Source organism: Podarcis pityusensis (genome assembly GCF_964106645.2).
Source record: "Podarcis pityusensis genome assembly, chromosome: 3".
NCBI lineage: Eukaryota > Metazoa > Chordata > Lepidosauria > Squamata > Lacertidae > Podarcis > Podarcis pityusensis.
Genome location: NC_138026.1, coordinates 31,283,710 through 31,301,294, shown reverse-complemented (window position 1 = coordinate 31,301,294; position 17,585 = coordinate 31,283,710). Strand labels below are relative to the sequence as shown.

General features: G+C 47.2%; 1 protein-coding gene across 3 annotated transcripts; it reads right to left on the bottom strand.

Annotated features, from left to right (window-relative positions):
- Nucleotides 1–661: 661 nt before the first annotated feature.
- MYCN (MYCN proto-oncogene, bHLH transcription factor) lies at nt 662–7,599 on the bottom strand. 3 transcript variants are annotated; one of them, XM_081000364.1, is made up of 3 exons: nt 7,013–7,599; nt 4,445–5,373; nt 662–2,184 (listed from the first exon to the last, which is right to left on the bottom strand). In XM_081000364.1, the coding sequence occupies exons 2-3, from the start codon at nt 5,265–5,267 to the stop codon at nt 1,586–1,588; spliced, it is 1,422 nt and encodes a 473-aa protein (XP_080856490.1). In that variant the 5' UTR covers nt 5,268–5,373; nt 7,013–7,599; the 3' UTR covers nt 662–1,585. The 3 variants fall into 3 exon arrangements, with proteins under 3 accessions (XP_080856490.1, XP_080856492.1, XP_080856491.1); XM_081000366.1 differs by lacking the exon at nt 7,013–7,599 and adding an exon at nt 6,182–6,527; XM_081000365.1 differs by lacking the exon at nt 7,013–7,599 and adding an exon at nt 5,524–6,064.
- Nucleotides 7,600–17,585: the final 9,986 nt, after the last annotated feature.

The following is a 17,585-nucleotide window of genomic DNA, read 5'->3' as shown; positions in this document are numbered from 1 at the left end:
CCCTCTGCCCCCCCTTGGCTACGCCCATGCCATGCTCCCAAGTAAACAGACTGCCATCCTGTGCTGGCTTCCTTAGGAGTAATCCCTACCAAAGTCAACAGGATAGCTATTGTAATTTCTTTTGTTATATTCCAATGCACATTTCGGAATCAGAATCGGCACTAAACAGGCTGACCAGAATAGCAATCCTAATTGCAGGAGTCAAGGTCCAAAATCCCTATTGGCTAATCTGAGAATGGTCATAGGCAAAATATGATCCAGATAAACACAGTTTCTGTTGATTTTTAATTCTAAAGACCACATTCTCACCTGATGAAAATCTACGTTGAACTCATTATCCCATGCCTGATCCAACCTCATATACCGGGCCTGATCCAAAATCTAACTCTGTTTCCCAAACTTGAGTCTCCATCTGTTTTTGGACTACAGCTCCCATCATCCCTAGCTAACAAGGTCAGGGATGATGGGAATTGTAGTCCAAAAACAGATGGAGACTCAAGTTTGGGAAGCACTGAATTCTAACTGACGTTTGCTCAGCAAGCAATTTATTACAGAGTAATAACTAAGCTGTATTACATTTTTTGCAGGCATTATTTTCTATCAATGAAAGGGACGGAAATAACGCAGAGAAATGTCTATAATAAGCAGGAAGTATAACACATCATTTAACTGCTATTTATTTTCATAAACATGAGGTATTTCAAAGTGCTATAAAGATGCAGCACTAAATGTACATCGTTGGAAGAAATTAAACACAGAACTTTGCAATTACCCAGTTCTATGCAACAAACATTAACAAATACATTAACTGGAAGAAACAGGCTAGGAAAAAAAGGCATATATAGTAAATTTTCTTTACAAAAGTTTTCTTAGTTCAAAAAAGTGATAAAGTAATATCTACTCAAAACTTTCCACAACCATTTTCATACGAAAATATAAGTATCAAATTTAGTTATGTATCAGCGTCATACTAAAGTATACAGGCAGTGTAAGAATTAGTACAGTACATAACAGAGATTAACAATATATTTGCATACAAAAACATGCTCCTCAAACATTGAGGTATTACAGTACTTAGGTATGAACTTCCAGTCTAATATTGGTAGCAAAAAGTCACCTCTCATAACCCAAGACATGTACAAAAGGCAAGTGTGGGTGTGTATTTTATTTACAGAGGTGTGGCTTGTTCCCCACTCTCTCCCCGCCCTCCCCCCCCCAGGGTACAAAATGGTTTTGCCCCATAACACCTGGTAGAACATAAGCACCATTTAAAAAGGAATGAATATTTCCAAACTCAACTGGATGTCATAAGCAGATCCAAAGGCTCACAACATTGATAAAGAACATATACAGTTCTAGGAGAAAATACAAAAGGCATCCCCATCACGGTTTGGCAGTCTCTTCCAATTCGGAGACTGGATTGAAAAGTAAAACCAACATTCTTAACGTCAAAAAACATAACTCTCTTTAAGGAATCAAAAATGTGCAAAGTGGCAGTGGCTGTCCAGATCAGACAATTTTTAAAAACAAAACAAAAAAAACAACGCTGTTATTTTTTTGTAATATCTCTCTCTTTTTTTTTTTTTTAGCAAGTCTGCATGTGCTCCAATTTTTTTATCAGCTGCTGTTGTCTGACTTGCAGTTTTTCCTTTTCTAGCAACAGCTTGTGCTCCTCGGCGTGTAGCGAATGAACATACTCGGTGGCTTTTTTCAAGATGACGACTTTTGCCGCCTTCTCGTTTTTCACCAGTTCCGGCACATGGTCCCTAAGCGTGAGGAAACTCGACCTCAGGTCGTTGCGCCGCTGGCGCTCCAAGATGTTGTGGTTACGCCGGCGCTCGCTGTCTTCCGAATCGGAGCTGCGGGGACTGGAGCTCTTGGCCTTGGGTTGGGTCATGGCTTTGACGGGACGGGGCGTTTCAGTTTTTAGCTTTTTCTGGGGCGGCACCTCCTCGCTTTCGATGTAAGGCGAAGGCGCGGCGTAGTTATGCTGCTGGTGAATAGGGGCACAGCGCTTGAGGAGGACGTCGTTTGGCTGAGTTCTCAGGGAGCCAAAAGAGGTGGCGCTTCTGGGGCGCGTTGCAACCGTAAGGGTGGTCACGGCCTTGTAGGATGAGGACCGCCTCTTTTCCACGGTGACCACGTCGATTTCCTCGTCGTCCTCCTCCTCTTCGTCATCTTCATCTTTTAACACATCGGGGAGAGAGAGAAGAAACAGGGAGGTGTTACCATCTCAGGAAAGCACACCAGAAGGCTCTCAAGCATTTAGCATTAATTAGCATATATGTGTGCGAAATGAAAGCAATTCCCAGGGCAAATGCCCATGTATAAATATTTAAGCAACGCAAAGGAGGCAGGGAAACAGCATTTCAAGGTAAAAGAGAAAGGACTTTGTATACATGTTCCTTAGAGGCTACATGCTATTCTATATAGTTCTGCAGGTCTTGTAACCAAGATGTAGCTCTAGATCCACGTGAAATAGCACAAAGCACTGGATTTCAAGCTGTGCAGGAAAGCAAATAAATTTGCAACCCAAATAATCATAGGATGGAAATAAATCTGGAAACGAAATACCCTAATTTGCATTTTAAGCCACCAGTCTGTGCTCTAAATTGCACGGACAATACAAGTAGGCACACAATGCACATTAAATGTACACACACACATCTTGCTTGACTGAAAAGGGACTGGGAAACCAAACAATTGCTGGATTTGTTCTAGCAGGGAATGCAGAGCTCTTCCAGTTGGTAGCCAAAGTTTTGGTTTACTGCCAGGAAGACAGCTGTTGGGAGGAAATGCTCCTTCACTCAAAGCTGTCAAGATGCAGACATGAAGGGAGCAGCGAGTGTTTTGAAACAGGAGGCTGTTCGTCAACTTTATGATTCTGGTCATAGGGATACTCTCATTTACATATGGGAAGCTGTGTTTATTACTATCCCTCTCTCCCACCAGGAGTGTAAATGTTTCACTTAAGTTGCAGCTCAGCATTTTGTATTTCCGCCCTGCTAAAACACCTGCTAAATTGCTGGACGATGAGGGAAAGCGTGAATTTTTGATGCCTCGTCCACGCCCAGCACAAAAGAGCAAATCGCTCTTGTGTTTTCACAATACGCTGTTGCATGCAAAACTTGTATACAGTATATATGGCAGCAGTAATAGAACCAGGTGCAAAACCGCAGTGATGTTTAGCATAAATGTGTTGTAGGCTTGCTTATTTTTTAAAAATGAATTTCTTTCATCCATCCATCATCAGCACTGCAAAAGTTTGTGTGTAAGGTAGGAGGAACCCATACAACTGTCTGGAACAGAGTCCCCAAGGGAAACTTTTTTGGTAAGAGAGGCATGTACCCTGCCGCCTACTGGTCATGCTTTGTAATGGTTCTAGCAGGGAAGCAATTAAACTCACCTACCAGTTTGGAAAGCCCGTCTAGATTATAATTTTATTAATTTTTTTTTTTTAACAATGCAAGCAGACTACATTCTACAAGCATTTTCTCCCCGTGAAACAAATGCATTAGCCCTATGTATCCTGTCTTTGCAGAGCTCCTGGGCATAAATATCAGCAGCATTCATTACCCCTCCCTCAATTCCACAGGAGTCAAATAGCTTCTCTCCTTCCCCGTGTCTCCCCCTCCCACCTCTGCTTTAAACCTCTCTTTCCACCTTATTGCTTTGTAGCAGAAGGTTCACCTCGAGATCAGGCCACCTTGGGCATAGCTCAGTTGGTTAAGAGTGCTGTGCTGATAAAACACCAAGGCTGCAGGTTCAATCCTGCTGCATATTCCTGCATTGCAGGGAAGAACCACAAGGTTCCTCCCCAACTCTAGAATTCTGTGAGTAACTTCCACTCAGTCTTACTATTACTGAGACATGACCTATAGGAATATACAGATCTGCATACTTTGGTTTGGTGTGTAAAGGGGGGGGGGTAAGTCTTAGGTATGATTTGGATGCAGGAAGGAAAAGGTTACAGCCTGGGAGACAAAACAAAACAAAACAAAACAACCAGAAGAGATCATTTCCTTGTTCTCTAGTTCCATAGGTAAAGAGGCAGCTATGTCCAAATGCACCAGCCTAATGGAGATGCACTGGGATCATTCAACAGCATTGGTGATCAGCCACCCAACCACTGGTGATCACGCACCCAGCTTCCTATCGGTTCACAGAATCATAACCCTGAGGACCTTTAAGTCCAACCCCCTGCAATGCAGCTGTCCCATTCGGGGATCGAACCTGCAACCCCGGGAGTTATCAGCACCCTGCTCTAACCAACTGAGCTATCCAGGCATAGCTGTCGCCACTCTGGCTGGTGGCACAACTGAAGCAAGGTAGCTATGCTACTGTGTTGGCTTGCTGTGAGGGGCAGGGGAAGAGCGTTGCAAGTCGAAACACCCCCCTCCCAAAGGAGCGATGCGTGCATGCCGGAAAGCATGTGGCTACTTACCGGAATCGCTGAGCGTGTCATCGCCAGAGCTGCAGCCGGTCCGGCTGTCACTGGCTGCGCTTGGGTGGCAGCCGCTGTGCTGAGCAGGAGCCGCCACCCCTGGAACCGCCTCGCTGCCGCTGCCAAGGTTCCCTCGGATCCCAGCCGCTGCAGCAGGAGCAGCCGGCTCCCTCTTGTTCATAGGGAAGGGGAAAACCACGGCTGGATCCACGCACTCCGATACAGAGTTGTTCAGCTGCGCCTGGCTGCTGCTGCTGCCATTGTTCGCAGAGCTGCTGGCGGTGGCGGCGGTGGCTGCAGCAGCGGCAGCAGCAGAGAGGGCTGTAGACCCAGCTGTGGCCGGCGCGACAGCTGTTCCTCCTTTGCTCTGCGGCTTCTCGTTGGCCGCTGCCCTCTCCAGCTTCTCGCTGGCGGAAAAGCCGCTCCACATGCAGTCCTGGATGATGATGGCGTTCAGGTTGCTGTTCTCCCCCAAGCCGGTCTCGAAGGAGTCCCCTCCATCGCCGCCGCCCCACAGGTCCGCTTCCGGGGGCAAGAGCAGCAATTCCGAAGCCCAGTCCAGAGGGTCGGCGGTTCGGAACCCCCCTAGAGTCCCCGCCCCGCCCCAACTCGAAACGGGGGCTCCCCCGGGGGGGTTTTCTTGCAGACCTGCCGGGCTGGGAGACAAGGGAGGCGTAGGCAGTAGCTCGAACTTTTTCCAGATGTCCTCCCCCGGGGGAGCAGAGTCAGGACCGCACAAATAAAAATCATCTTCGTCCGGGTAGAAGCAAGGCTGCAAGGAGTCGAATTCAAGATCTGGGTTTTTACTGACCATCCCTGGCATCTCTGCGTACTTTCCTTCCGAGAAGAAATCTTGTGTTTTGTTTTTTCCCCACTTGGTGTGAAAGGAGATGCACCCCCCCAATCGCCTTTCCAGGCAGGATCACAAACTAAGCAGGAGAGAAGTGGGAGGGGGGAAAAACAAAAACAAATTAGACTTAAAAAAAAAAATCAGAAACACACACCTATCCTGTGATACAGTCCTACAGAAACAAAAGCTCTCCACCCACATACAGCAACAGTTCCCGGGTTTCTTCTACCTTCTGTAGGGAAACAGCAGGAAAATCTGAACAGGGCTATATGAATGTACAAGGGCTTGTCTTCAATTCCTGCATGCTGCTGTCTCTCAAGTCTGCTCCTTGGGGCGCACCCCCTTCAATCCGGGGAGGGGAGGAAATGTTCACAGATGCAGAGAGAAATTCATCCAGCGGCAGACACCGTGGGGGGGGGAACCCGCCCACCCTCTGGATATTCGAGCAAAGTAAGAGGAAGTTTCTGCCCTCTTTTGTCATCTGCAGGCTACGCAGAGAGAGGGAAAAGGAGGACGACGGATGTTGGGGGGGGGGAATGGAGGGGAGAGGCGCGCTCGGCGCTACTTTGCAAATTGCCATTCCGTTCACTCCCAAGCGCGCTTCCAGAAACCCACACGCAGAGAGGGGAGTAGGAAGGCGAACTAGGAAGTCTCCCAAAGCAGCAGCAGCATTATGCAACAGAATGAAATTCATTCACGCACACCAACACAGTCTCTCAATATAGGCGACAGGAAGTTTTTGCGCCACACTGATTGTGGGCAGGCAGGGTGGTTGGGGAGGAAGGGGAAATATATATATAGCGTTGTAAATTGCGAAAAAAATTAAACAGAAAAACACTACAAGTTCCAACCCAGGCATCCACGATTTTGCAGGCATATTTTAAAACGGACGACACACGCACCATTCTGCGCGCAAAAAGCAGGATCGCGCCAGTCCAGACATGTAAAAGTCTGCAATAGGTTTCCACCAAAGCAAAAGAAAACAAAAACCCCGTCCATGCTGCATGGTCGTCGCGGGCACCGGGATATTAAAGGAAAGCAGGGGAGGGAGGAGAGGAAAGCGGGGGAGGTTTTCTTTTTTTCCCCTTTCTGAAACGAAGCCCGGATCAATAGCAATAATAACTGCTCGGAACGGAAAAGCTTTCCCGACCGGAGCTCGCCAAAGCAACCCACACCGCGGATACGAAGCCATCCCAGCTGCTGCTCACGCCTGCCCCGCCCCCCTGATCGCTCCCACTATTGTACACGAGAGATCGCCACTATTTATTATTATTATTATTTCACCTCCACCCAAGGCTTGCTAAATTTCCTCGCGCGGAACGCAGCGAAGGCACAAAAGCGCAGACGCGCGCAAGTCCTCACGCAGCCACATCAACAGTTTTAAGCGCGCGGTGGGAGGGCGGGGGGGGGGGGAGAGGCGGCGGAAATAAATAAAAATAAACCGCAGCATGGTTGGCTTGCGATGAATGAGGGAAACAACAAACAACAACACACGCACAGACAACGCGCCAGCCATCAGGAGACACTAGGTATCTAGCCTTCCAAACAAAAAACAAAAAAAAACCACAACACACCCAACGGCACCCCACCTCTTCAAATTGAGGGTGGGCTGCATCGGTTAAGACAGATTTTATTTTCTTCTTCTTTTTTCCCCCCCTCTCCCAAGTGGCTCTTTTTGCACACACCCGCGCGCGCGCGCGCGCCCGGGCACATCTTACCTGCTGGATGGCGGTGGCTGCTGCACGGAAAATGGGTGGGTGCGTGGGGGGCGAGGGAGAGAGGACTGGGGGTGGGGGGCGCGCGAGTTAAGCCCGAGGATGTCCTTGCACTTTCCAGAGCACCAGCAAGCCCGGTCGACCCCCCCACCCTCCAGCCGGGCTTAAGCCTCCGCATCCACCCTTGCTTGCAGACAGATGACTGTCACTGAGTGGGCTTTGAAGCTCTTGTATGTTATTAACTACCAAAAAAAAAAAAAATCCTGACACACCCGGGGAGGGAAAGGGGGAGAGAGAGGGAGAGATCCAGCCTTAACCCCACCCCTCTGATTTCCATAAAAGCAGGGGAGGTGCCAGGCATTTGGCGCCAAAATCCCCTCTGCTTCTTCTTTTCTTCTCTTTGCAAAGCGGCGGCAGGAGAGGCGCTTGCAAAAGAAATGCAAAGCCGCCGACGCGCACTCCCGCTGGGTTTTGCTCCGCCGCCTGATCGTGGGTGGGTCGCGCACTTTGCAAAGGAGAGGTGGCGTCTCTCTTTCTCTCCCCCCCCCCCGCACCACCAGTTGGCAATGCCAACTGGTGGATCTAGGTGCAAGTTTACTCGGGTGCAAACCTCGCAGGGGGCAGCTCCTCATTGAAGATAAACGCCGTGCGTGACAAGCGCCCGCCTCCTTCCCGGTGTCATCCTGCCCTCCCCCCCCCCAATGTATTTAATTTTTTATTTTATTTTTTGCACAAGATTTTTATTTTATTTTGCAAAGCTTCCGTTCAGGCCAGGGATTTTGCAGAAGGAAGCAGGGAGAGAGGGAGGTGGTGGCTGGGGTGGGGAAACACGATAATTGCCTAGGTTTTGTCTCAGGCTTTGTTGCAAGTACAGTATGCGTTGATCTGGGATTGCGTAGGACGGGGGAAAGAGGGAAGCTGCAACGTCTTCGTCTTTAAACGGACAAGTGCCTGCGGAAGAGGTTTGCCCTGGGGCTGCTGAGGGTAAAATAAATAAAGCACCCCGCCTCCCCAAATTCCCCGAGCCTCTCCAGTTGTGTACATCCGTCTTTCGCCCCCCTCCTTGGCTTCCGACATTGTATATGAATCCTGCACAACGGTTGCAGGACAGAGCAGCTTCGCTCTGCAAAAGGCGACCCCTCGCGGATGCAGAAAGAGAAGCAAGCGTTCTGAACAATATCCGAGCGTAGGCAAACGTATTACATGTATGACCTCACCCAAGCTAGGTAAACATTGCGCGAGCAAGAGGTCCCGTTCTCCTTTTTGTTGTTTAATTTTCGTTTATTTATTTAGATTATTTACAACCCGCTTTCCGAATGGAATTCGCCGAAAGGGCACGTGCGTCTGCACACGGAGACAAACAGTTAAAAGTGCAATAAAATCAAATGGCAAGATAAGAGAAGAGGCAAATTGGAAGCACATGACAATAGAAACTACTGCTTCAAAAGAGAACACTCACCTAAGGTTACAATCCTGCAGAGGCTTATTCGGGAGTTAAGCCCCATTGAAATAAGGAGTCTCCTTATTAGCCATATACAGTGGTGCCTCGGGTTAAGAACTTAATTCGTTCCGGAGGTCTGTTCTTAACCTGAAACTGTTCTTAACCTGAAGCACCACTTTAGCTAATGGGGCCTCCTGCTGCCGCTGCGCTGCCGGAGCATGATTTCTGTTCTCATCCTGAAGCAAAGTTCTTAACCCAAGGTACTATTTCTGGGTTAGCTGTGTCTGTAACCTGAAGCGTATGTAACCTGAAGCATATGTAATCCGAGGTACCACTGTATAGGGTTGCTGTATAACCTCTTTTTTCCGGGATATGTCCTCTTTTTCATGGGTAGAGTTGTCATAGCGATCCATGATTAAAAGCAGAAGTCGGCCAACGTGTCCTTTTTTGCTCTTCAAAATGTGGCAACCCTAACAGAATTCTGCGGTACCAAAAGAAAAAAAAAATCCTGTAGTGGAAAGTGAATTCACTAGCTGGGTTGGGGGCAACACACACACACACACACACACACACACACAAAAGTATGCCACACACAGGCACCAACTCTATGGGGCCCTGGTTCTTTTGACATCCCCAATGACATTTTTAGCCATCCCCCCATAGCGGGTGGCGCTGTGGGTTAAACCACAGAGCCTAGGGCTTGCCGATCAGAAGGTCGGCAGTTCGAATCCCCGCGACAGGGTGAGCTCCAGTTGCTCAGTCCCTGCTCCTGCCCACCTAGCAGTTCGAAAGCACACCAGTGCAAGTAGATAAATAGGTACCACTCCGGCGGGAAGGTAAATGGCGTTTCCATGCACTGCTCTGGTTCGCCAGAAGCTGCTTAGTCTTGCTGGCCACATGACCCGGAAGCTGTATGCCGGCTCCCTTGGCCAATAAAGAGAGATGAGCACCGCAACCCCAGAGTCGATCACGACTGGAGCTAATGGTCAGGGGTCCCTTTGCCTTTACCTATATATTTTCTGCAAGTTGGGTCCTCCCTTGGGTAGCCACCTCCTGCCACCACCCCCCAGCTGATCGCCACCCTCTTTACCCATGTTGCTTCCCAGCTTTTGGCACCATTTCTGAACACATCTGAGCTGGGGCAGCTGGGGAGAGGCAGGTCAGCCAGCCAGTAGGAGAGGCCAGCAGCCAGGTTTGGGGTGGGGTAGCTGAGCAATCCAAAACATTGCATTTGGGCGAGGAGAAAGAGGCTAGTGGGTGGGCAAGAAGGGGAGGGTAGTACACTCCACAGAAGTGGAGGGAGGGGGGCAATATTTTCTTCCAGTTGACGCCTATGATGCCCAAATATCCTCAGTTGCAGATTTTATGTGTGGGAAAGAGTATGTGGCAAATTGTCTCCCTTAGGTATTCTGGGCCCAGACAGTACAATGCTTCAATGGTAAAATCCAGGCAACTCGAATTCAGCCCCCAAACAAATCGGCAACGAGGGGAGCTCAAGGATAATAAGTGCTACATGCTCCCTAGATGTAACGCTGAAATTGTTGCATGCTGAGCAGGTTGCAGGTTCCAAACAGCCTCCAAGGGCAGCCCCTTGTGTGGTGCTTTACAGTAGTCCAGCTGGAAGATTTATCGGGCACACACCGGCCTTAATACCTCAGAAAAGGCATAGCTGCCTAATGAACAGAAGCTGGCCATCCAGGATGAGGCTTAGGTCCAGAAACTTCTGTTTGCTGGATCTTTGAACTTTCAGCTCTAGTTGAAAACATCCCTCTTTTTTGTTTCGTTGAAGCCATGCAGAAAATCTGGCATTGGTGGTGTGAGACTTGACAGGTGCTCCCGTCTGTTGTATGGCTTTGTCTTGCGTTGCACAAATGGAAGGAACATGATGCGGGTAGGCTGAAGGCTTCATTAACTTCTGTACATTTGCCTCTTCCCCGGTTTTTCAAGCTCGTGAGTCAGACCGAATGCTTGTGGTAATCAAATTTGGCTCCCATACTTCTTTATCCTCGGTTTCTGCCTCGCTCGGTACCGTAACAAAACAAAACAAAATCACATTGATGCTACAACCTCAAATCTACATGGGAGTTTGTTTCACTGACAGCCACCTGCAGCTTTGAACGTGTTTCTTTTACTTACACACCCAAGTTTTCTTTGTGGATCAGAAGGGAAATTTTTAGTCTCCCGGTCGCATGCTGAATTGATTTCTGTTCCTGCCCCCTCCCCTTTGTTGAGCACACAAGCTTCCCTTAATGTTGGGTTCTCTAGGTACAATTGTCAAAGCCATTATGTAATTGAAGTAACTCACTCCATGCGTCCTGGCTTCCCAGCACTGCACAGAAATAGCCCATAGAAACCATCTGCGTCCTGATTACAAAGGACTCGAGTCTGAACGCTCGCCGGCTTCAGCAAAGTGATCCAGGAGCAGGGCTTCTGCGGAGTTTGGGATCCAGGTATTACAATTTGCTCTCAAAGTGCCTGTCATCTGATGCATATTGAGAGTGCAAAAGTAATAATAATAATAATAATAATAATAATAATAATAATTCTCTTTCATCTGCAAAAAAAAGTTATTTCCTGTTATCGCAATGGGTGGTACGTATGCAGGCAAGGAGAAGTTATACATTGTGACGACTTTGAGAAGTTGTCGTATCTGTCTTGAGTGTTTGGTAGATTCCTCCCAGGGAAAACCAAGCCACCCAACATCAGGAACAGAAGACGAGTCCTAATACATCTCCTGGAGGTATTTAAGCAGACGATGCGTCAAGGATGCTGTAGTTGCTCCCTGCATTGGAGATCTTGCATTATTGCATTGAATGACTTCCAGGGCCACTTTGAACACTGAGCATTCTGAACTCAGCATAGTATTCTCTCCCATAGGAGTGAATAACATCCGTTCACATGGGATCAGCGTTCGAAACTGACCCCATTGTTCTAGGCGTGTTTTGCGATGGGGAATTTCATTAAGATGAGCAGTTTCTGAGCTCTGGGCATCTAAGGTTTCAGATTAAAACTTCCACTGCTGGAACGAAAGGAGGGCCTTTTTTGCGTGTTCAGACCCAGAGACTTCCTCCCTAAATAAACACACACTTGACTCAAATTTTAGTTTTGGTTTTTGGCAGAATTTAGGCCACAGCTTTACTGATTACAGAAAAGTGAGTGGTTGCATAGTCTCTGGTTCGACTAGCTCCCTGCACCCTTGCAGGTAGCGCTGACCCAGGGCACCAGCATAGGTCAGTCAAGGGTGAACACCTGAGGCAGGTGAAAAGCCTGGGAACAGACTCTGTTCACTCCCCAGAAGCTCCCCTGGACTCAGGCATGGGCACAAGCCCCTCTCAGGGGTTGACCAAACCAAGTTGAGTCCTTGGATTCCTTTAACGGAATACCCTTCACATAGGGATGGGGAGACGGTTCTCCCATCCCTATCACATGAACCAGTGCCTATCCGCAACCTTACAAGTTGTGACGATTTGCTACACGGCAGGCGAAACCCAAATGGCAGCAGCCAATCAGCCAAGTGGGGAAAATTCCTGGTGTGTTGAGAAAGAACACATCAGGATTGTTTTTTCAAATCAGTCCTGCCTTTATAAATGCCCAGATTGGATATGCATGGGATAAACCAGTAGTACAGACTAACCCTGAGTAAGTCACCATGGTCTCTCATTGGTAGCAGATGACTAGTGCAGAGCAGTGCAATTCCCCCACACTTCATTGAAATGATTCCCATTCTTTCAAACAAGAGAGGGTGAGGAAGTAAATTTCTCCAGCAGCTGTCCCTAGAATTTGCCTTATTTCACATAAGATTGCCAAGAAAGAAAAAAAGAATATTCTCCAAGCATTTTTCTGAAAATAAAAGCACATTTCTCCACAAGAGAAATGGTACTCCCCCAAGAAAACACACTACATAATGCCATAATATAATATAATATAATATAATATAATATAATATAATATAAATAATGCCTAATGCCATAATATTCTTAAAATACCCAATTCAGATTTCATTTTTAAGTCTTCTTAATTTCAGAGTGAACCATAGGTATCAACACCTTTTTTCTTTTTTAAAACTACAAATTAAATTGTATTCAGAAATACGTTCCTCCCTGATCACTTTACAAGTCTTTATGATTTATTTGTAAAACCTATTTAAAAAGCTGTGTCTAATATTTCTCCTCCTCAAAGTAGCCAAGGACTACTTGAAAGCATAATCCCAAAGCGTAGATGGAAAAAGGCTTAAAAGGAAGGATTAAAAGCAAAAATCAGCTTTAAGCCAAAAATATGTTTTAGGAAATATTTTTCGTAGTAGCGCTCAAGATTCTGGGTTTGCATTCCTGATGGGATGGGGAGATGTTTGCAGCAGTCTTTAATCCCTTGTGAATGCCAGCAAATAAATAATGTCAGAATAGTCTGACTTGGAGCTAATGAATAGAGTACGTCGTTGTTATGTTTGTACTCCGCCGATCTAGTTGGGTTGCCCCAGCCACTCTAGGCAGCTTAGACCTGCAATTTTACTTCCTGCTCCCTGTGCTTCTGAACGTAAGAGCATGAGAAGCATGTGTAGGGACGCGGGTAGCACTGTGGTCTAAACCACTGAGATTCTTGGGCTTGCCGATCAGAAGTCGGTGGTTCGAATCCCTGCAACAGGGTGAGCTCCTGTTTCTCTGTCCCAGCTCCTGCCAACCTAGCAGTTCGAAAGCACACCAGCACAAGTAAATAAATAGGCACCACTGTGGCAGGAAGGTAAACGGTGTTTCCGTGAACTCTGGTTTCTGTCACAGTGTCCCGTTGCGCCAGAAGCGGTTTAGTCATGCTGGCCACATGACCTGGAAAGCTGTCTGTGGAAAAACACTGGCTCCCTCGGCCTGAAAGCAAGATGAGCGCCGCAACCCCATAGTCGCCTTTGACTGGACTTAACCATCCAGGGGTCCTTTGCCTTTACCTACCTTACCCCACCAATCTGGCTGGGTTGCCCCAGCCACTCTAGGCAGCTTAGACCTGCAATTTTACTCCCCACTCCCTATACGTTTGAACGTAAGAGTATGAGAAGAGCCCTGCTGGATCTGGCCAAAAGTGCATCTAGCACAGTGGCCAACCAGATGGCTATGGGAAGCCCAAATCCAGACCTGAGTTGCAAGTGGCATTAAAGATAGTGCACAGCTAATGGATAGTAGGCACTGATGGCCGTGTCCTCCATGAATGTGTCTAATCCTCTTCTAAATCCATCCAAATTGGTGACTGTCATTTGTCTAGGAGGGCTGAATTCCCACATTCCCCAACAACTGTTATTAAGAGGCATAGTGCCTCTAAAACTGGACCTAGTCATCCTGACCGGTAGCCACCCTTTATAATCTTCACAAATTTGTTCCATCTCCTTTCAGTTTTCCAAGCTGGTGACCCTCGTTTCATAGTTTGGCTATGCTCCTCCCCACTCCTACTTCCCCATCTGTTATGTACTGAGCTTGGATCCTAGAACAATAGGCAGGTAGGATCCTTGAAGGCAGCAACCTGATTGGTCTGCAGGAGCTGCCCAATCAGGCTCCAGGAGGAAGTGAATCAGCAACCTGATTGGCCCACAGGAGCAGCCCAATCAGGCTCCAGGAGGAAGTGAATCAGCAACCTGATTGGCCTACAGGAACAATCCAATCAGGCTCCAGGAGAGGAGTTGAATCAGCCAATCACGGAGGACCCATTGTGTAAATAATGTATATATAGCCAGATGATTTGGGGGAAAACACTCACTCACTCTTTACCATGAGCTGAAATAAAGAACATGAAATCAACACTCAACTCTGAGTATATTTCACCAACCATGTCTTTTTCTTCCCTCCTCTTTCTCTCATTTCCCTCTCACCACCCATGCCTACTTCTCTCTTTCCGGCCATCGTGCTTCTTTTCAAACTTCTCCCACAATGCCGTGCAATATAAAAACGCAAAAATGCATAATAAAAACAAGAATAACCCAATATTTGACCCCTTCCCTCCCTCTCCAACACATTTTAAAAGGGCATTTAAAAGGGTATATACATAAAAAGCAATAGCAGTAGAAATAATAAACAACAATGAGGCGATTTTATTTATTATTTCATTTGCTAATTTACACCTCCCTTTTCTTCCAAGCGTTTCATGGTGGTCTGAGTAGTTTCTTCCTTCTCATTTTATCCTCCAACAACTCAGTGAGCTAAGTAAGGCTCGGAGGTGGTCGGTGACTTGCCCAAGGTGAGTTTCATGACTGAGCAGGGATTTGAACCCTGGTCTCCCAGGTCCTAGTCCAACACTCTAACCACTACACCACTTGCCTCCTTCTCTATTTTTTCCAACCATAGTAAGAAGGTGTGAGGAGACAGCTTGCTATCTCCCACTGCACAGGGCTGGGTTTCCCTGAATGGGGAATGCAGTTATGTGCCATGACAGACATATATATAAGCCTGTCTTCATTAGCTGCCAGCCCCGATCTCAAATATCTCCAAATGGCATCAATAGAGGGGGTGGGAGGAATATCCCCACTGAGAGTGGGCTTCAAGCGTGAATCCTTTAGCTTTTGCTTTCGGAATCTGCTTTATGTTTGAGGGGGAAGGCTTTCATTTCCTGCATCTGATACTCATTTTCGAACATAAGCCGAAAGGAGTAACCCTGAAAGCATTCGCAGCTCTGGACATTTAGGATGGTAGCCCCAATGGACGCTACAGAGCATGTGCTGTAGGCTTGAGAGCCCTGGGTTCGGATACCGCTTTCAGCTATTAAAACCTTGGGCTTGGTAGTCACAAGGTCCACAGGCTGCTGAGGAGGTAGAATAGACTGTGGCTCTTTAGGCCGCAGGTGGCGGGTGCCATTTTTAAATGCTGTTGTCCATTCGAAACCAGGGACCGAAGCAGCTGCTTCGGGCAACATAATCCCGCGAGGCGGTGCTCCTGCAGACGCCCCACCCACGGCTGCCATCACTGCCAGGGTTATGCAACTTCTGGCAAGATCTCATTGAAATCTCTTGTGCCCCTGGTAAGCGAGGCTTTGGAGGTGGGTGGCACCTTCCTGTTTCACCTCATGCAGTGAAACAGGACAAGGTGTCACCTGTTCAAAACTCCCCACAAATAGCACCACCAAGTAGTAAAGGGAATTTACGCTACATCTATATCCATATATCTTGGGATGTTGTGTTTTTAATGTGAGGAGACATTTCAAAATGGCGTGCCCCACTTGCAGCTTGAAGTGGTACCTTCTACTCAACTAGGGTTGCCATATTTTAAAAAGTAAAAGCCAGGGCACCCTGAAAGTTGTTGAGCTTTTTAAATGAAGACCCCAATAGTATTGAGGTTTGTTGTTTTTTTTAAGGAGATCACCTAAGTTGTCAAGTATTTCTAGGGAAAACACAAAAGTTCTTGAGCTTCTTTTAGTAAATGTTACAAGAAATTTTTAGTTTGGGAGCATTTCTTAAACATTTTTGGCACAATTTTGCCCCCATTGCCGGTTTTCCTGGGCATTTGTCTGATTTCCAAAAAATTATCCAATACACCATTTTTGGAGCCCTATACAGTGATACCTTGAGTTACAAACGCTTCAGGTTACAAACTCTGCTAACCTGGAAGAGTTACTTCGAGTTGAGAACTTTGCCCCAGGATGAGAACGGAAATCGTATGCCGGCGGCACAGCGCCAGCAAGAGGCCCCATTAGCGAAAGCATGCCTCTAGTGAAGAACAGTTTCAGGCTAAGAACGGACCTACGGAATGAATTAAGTTCGTAACTAGAGGTACCACTGTACTTTATCCCACTGGGATACTTTATCCTCGTCCACAGGCCTTGTTACCAGCAGAAACCCTTAGCTTCAGTTTGGGTCCAGTGCAGACCTCAAGGGCGGAATATAGATGACCATACAGATGCCTCTGAGCATGTGCAGAATTCTGTTCCTTTACTACAAAGCAACCACAGCCAAGCTCCATGCATTAGGCATCCAGGAGGCTCTGATTTCTGGACATGTCTCTTTTTAAAAGAAATTGGTCATTGAAGCATCTGTGTGAGAGTCTCGGGAGTTTTTAAGACTGCATCCTAAGCGGAAGCTCCTGGGAGCAAGTTTCACAGAAATCAACAAGAGTCTTGCAAATGTGTTTAAACTTCAGGCACAAGCTGCGAGTTCTGTCAAAAGATAGACTGGGAGAGACCGAGAAATAAATAGATACTTCGGAACAGTAGTGTAAACAGATGCTGATCCCTTGAAACTCACCTAGCTTTCTCCCCACCCTCTTTAGTCTGACTGAAGCTCTTGACTTGGCCTGGTTCCATTTGTAACCATGGGCCAGAACTTGAAAGTTATTCCCTCTGTTTGTTCTTGTTTTACATGCAGCAGATAGAGCTGCGCTGATAAGCTCTGGAACGTTCTTCAAAGGTTCACCGTAAAAAAAAACCTCTGTTAACAGCAAAGGAAACAGCCTCACACTTATTGCAGCAATGAAAGTTCGTTGAGAACCCTTTAAAGCCCTTTATGGACTATTGATGGTTTTATTATCGCCAGCCCAGCTTCAGTAAATCAGAGTTAAAACATTTGTTTATTTCTGTGTCACATAAATAATTGGGCTATCTCTGGCGGTTACCATAGATGGGGGAGAGGGCGGGTGCCTTATTGCCTCCTCTTTTACACAAACATGCAAGCACCCACAAGAAAACTCCATTGTTTTACAGCACAACAAAGAAATCCACTCTCTTCTTTATATATTTAAAAAAAACCTCTTTCAGAACTACTGCCATCTCTTCGGATCTCGCAATGCAGACCCACAAATGCTTGTAAAGTTGGTTCGATCTTAGAAGTCTTGTTTGGCTTTATCCACATATGCCAGAGTCTGTCCTGAGAGTAATACAGTGGTAGGTAAAGGTAAAGGGCCCCTGACCATTAGGTCCAGTCGTGACCGACTCGGGGTTGCGGCTCTCATCTCGCTCATCTCGCTTTATTGGCCGAGGGAGCCGGCGTACAGCTTCCGGGTCATGTGGCCAGCATGACTAACCAGAGCAGCACACGGAAATGCCATTTACCTTCCCGCCGGAGCGGTACCTATTTATCTACTTGCACTTTGACGTGCTTTTGAACTGCTAGGTTGGCAGGAGCTGGGACCGAGCAACGGGAGCTCACCCCGTCGCGGGGATTCGAACCACCGA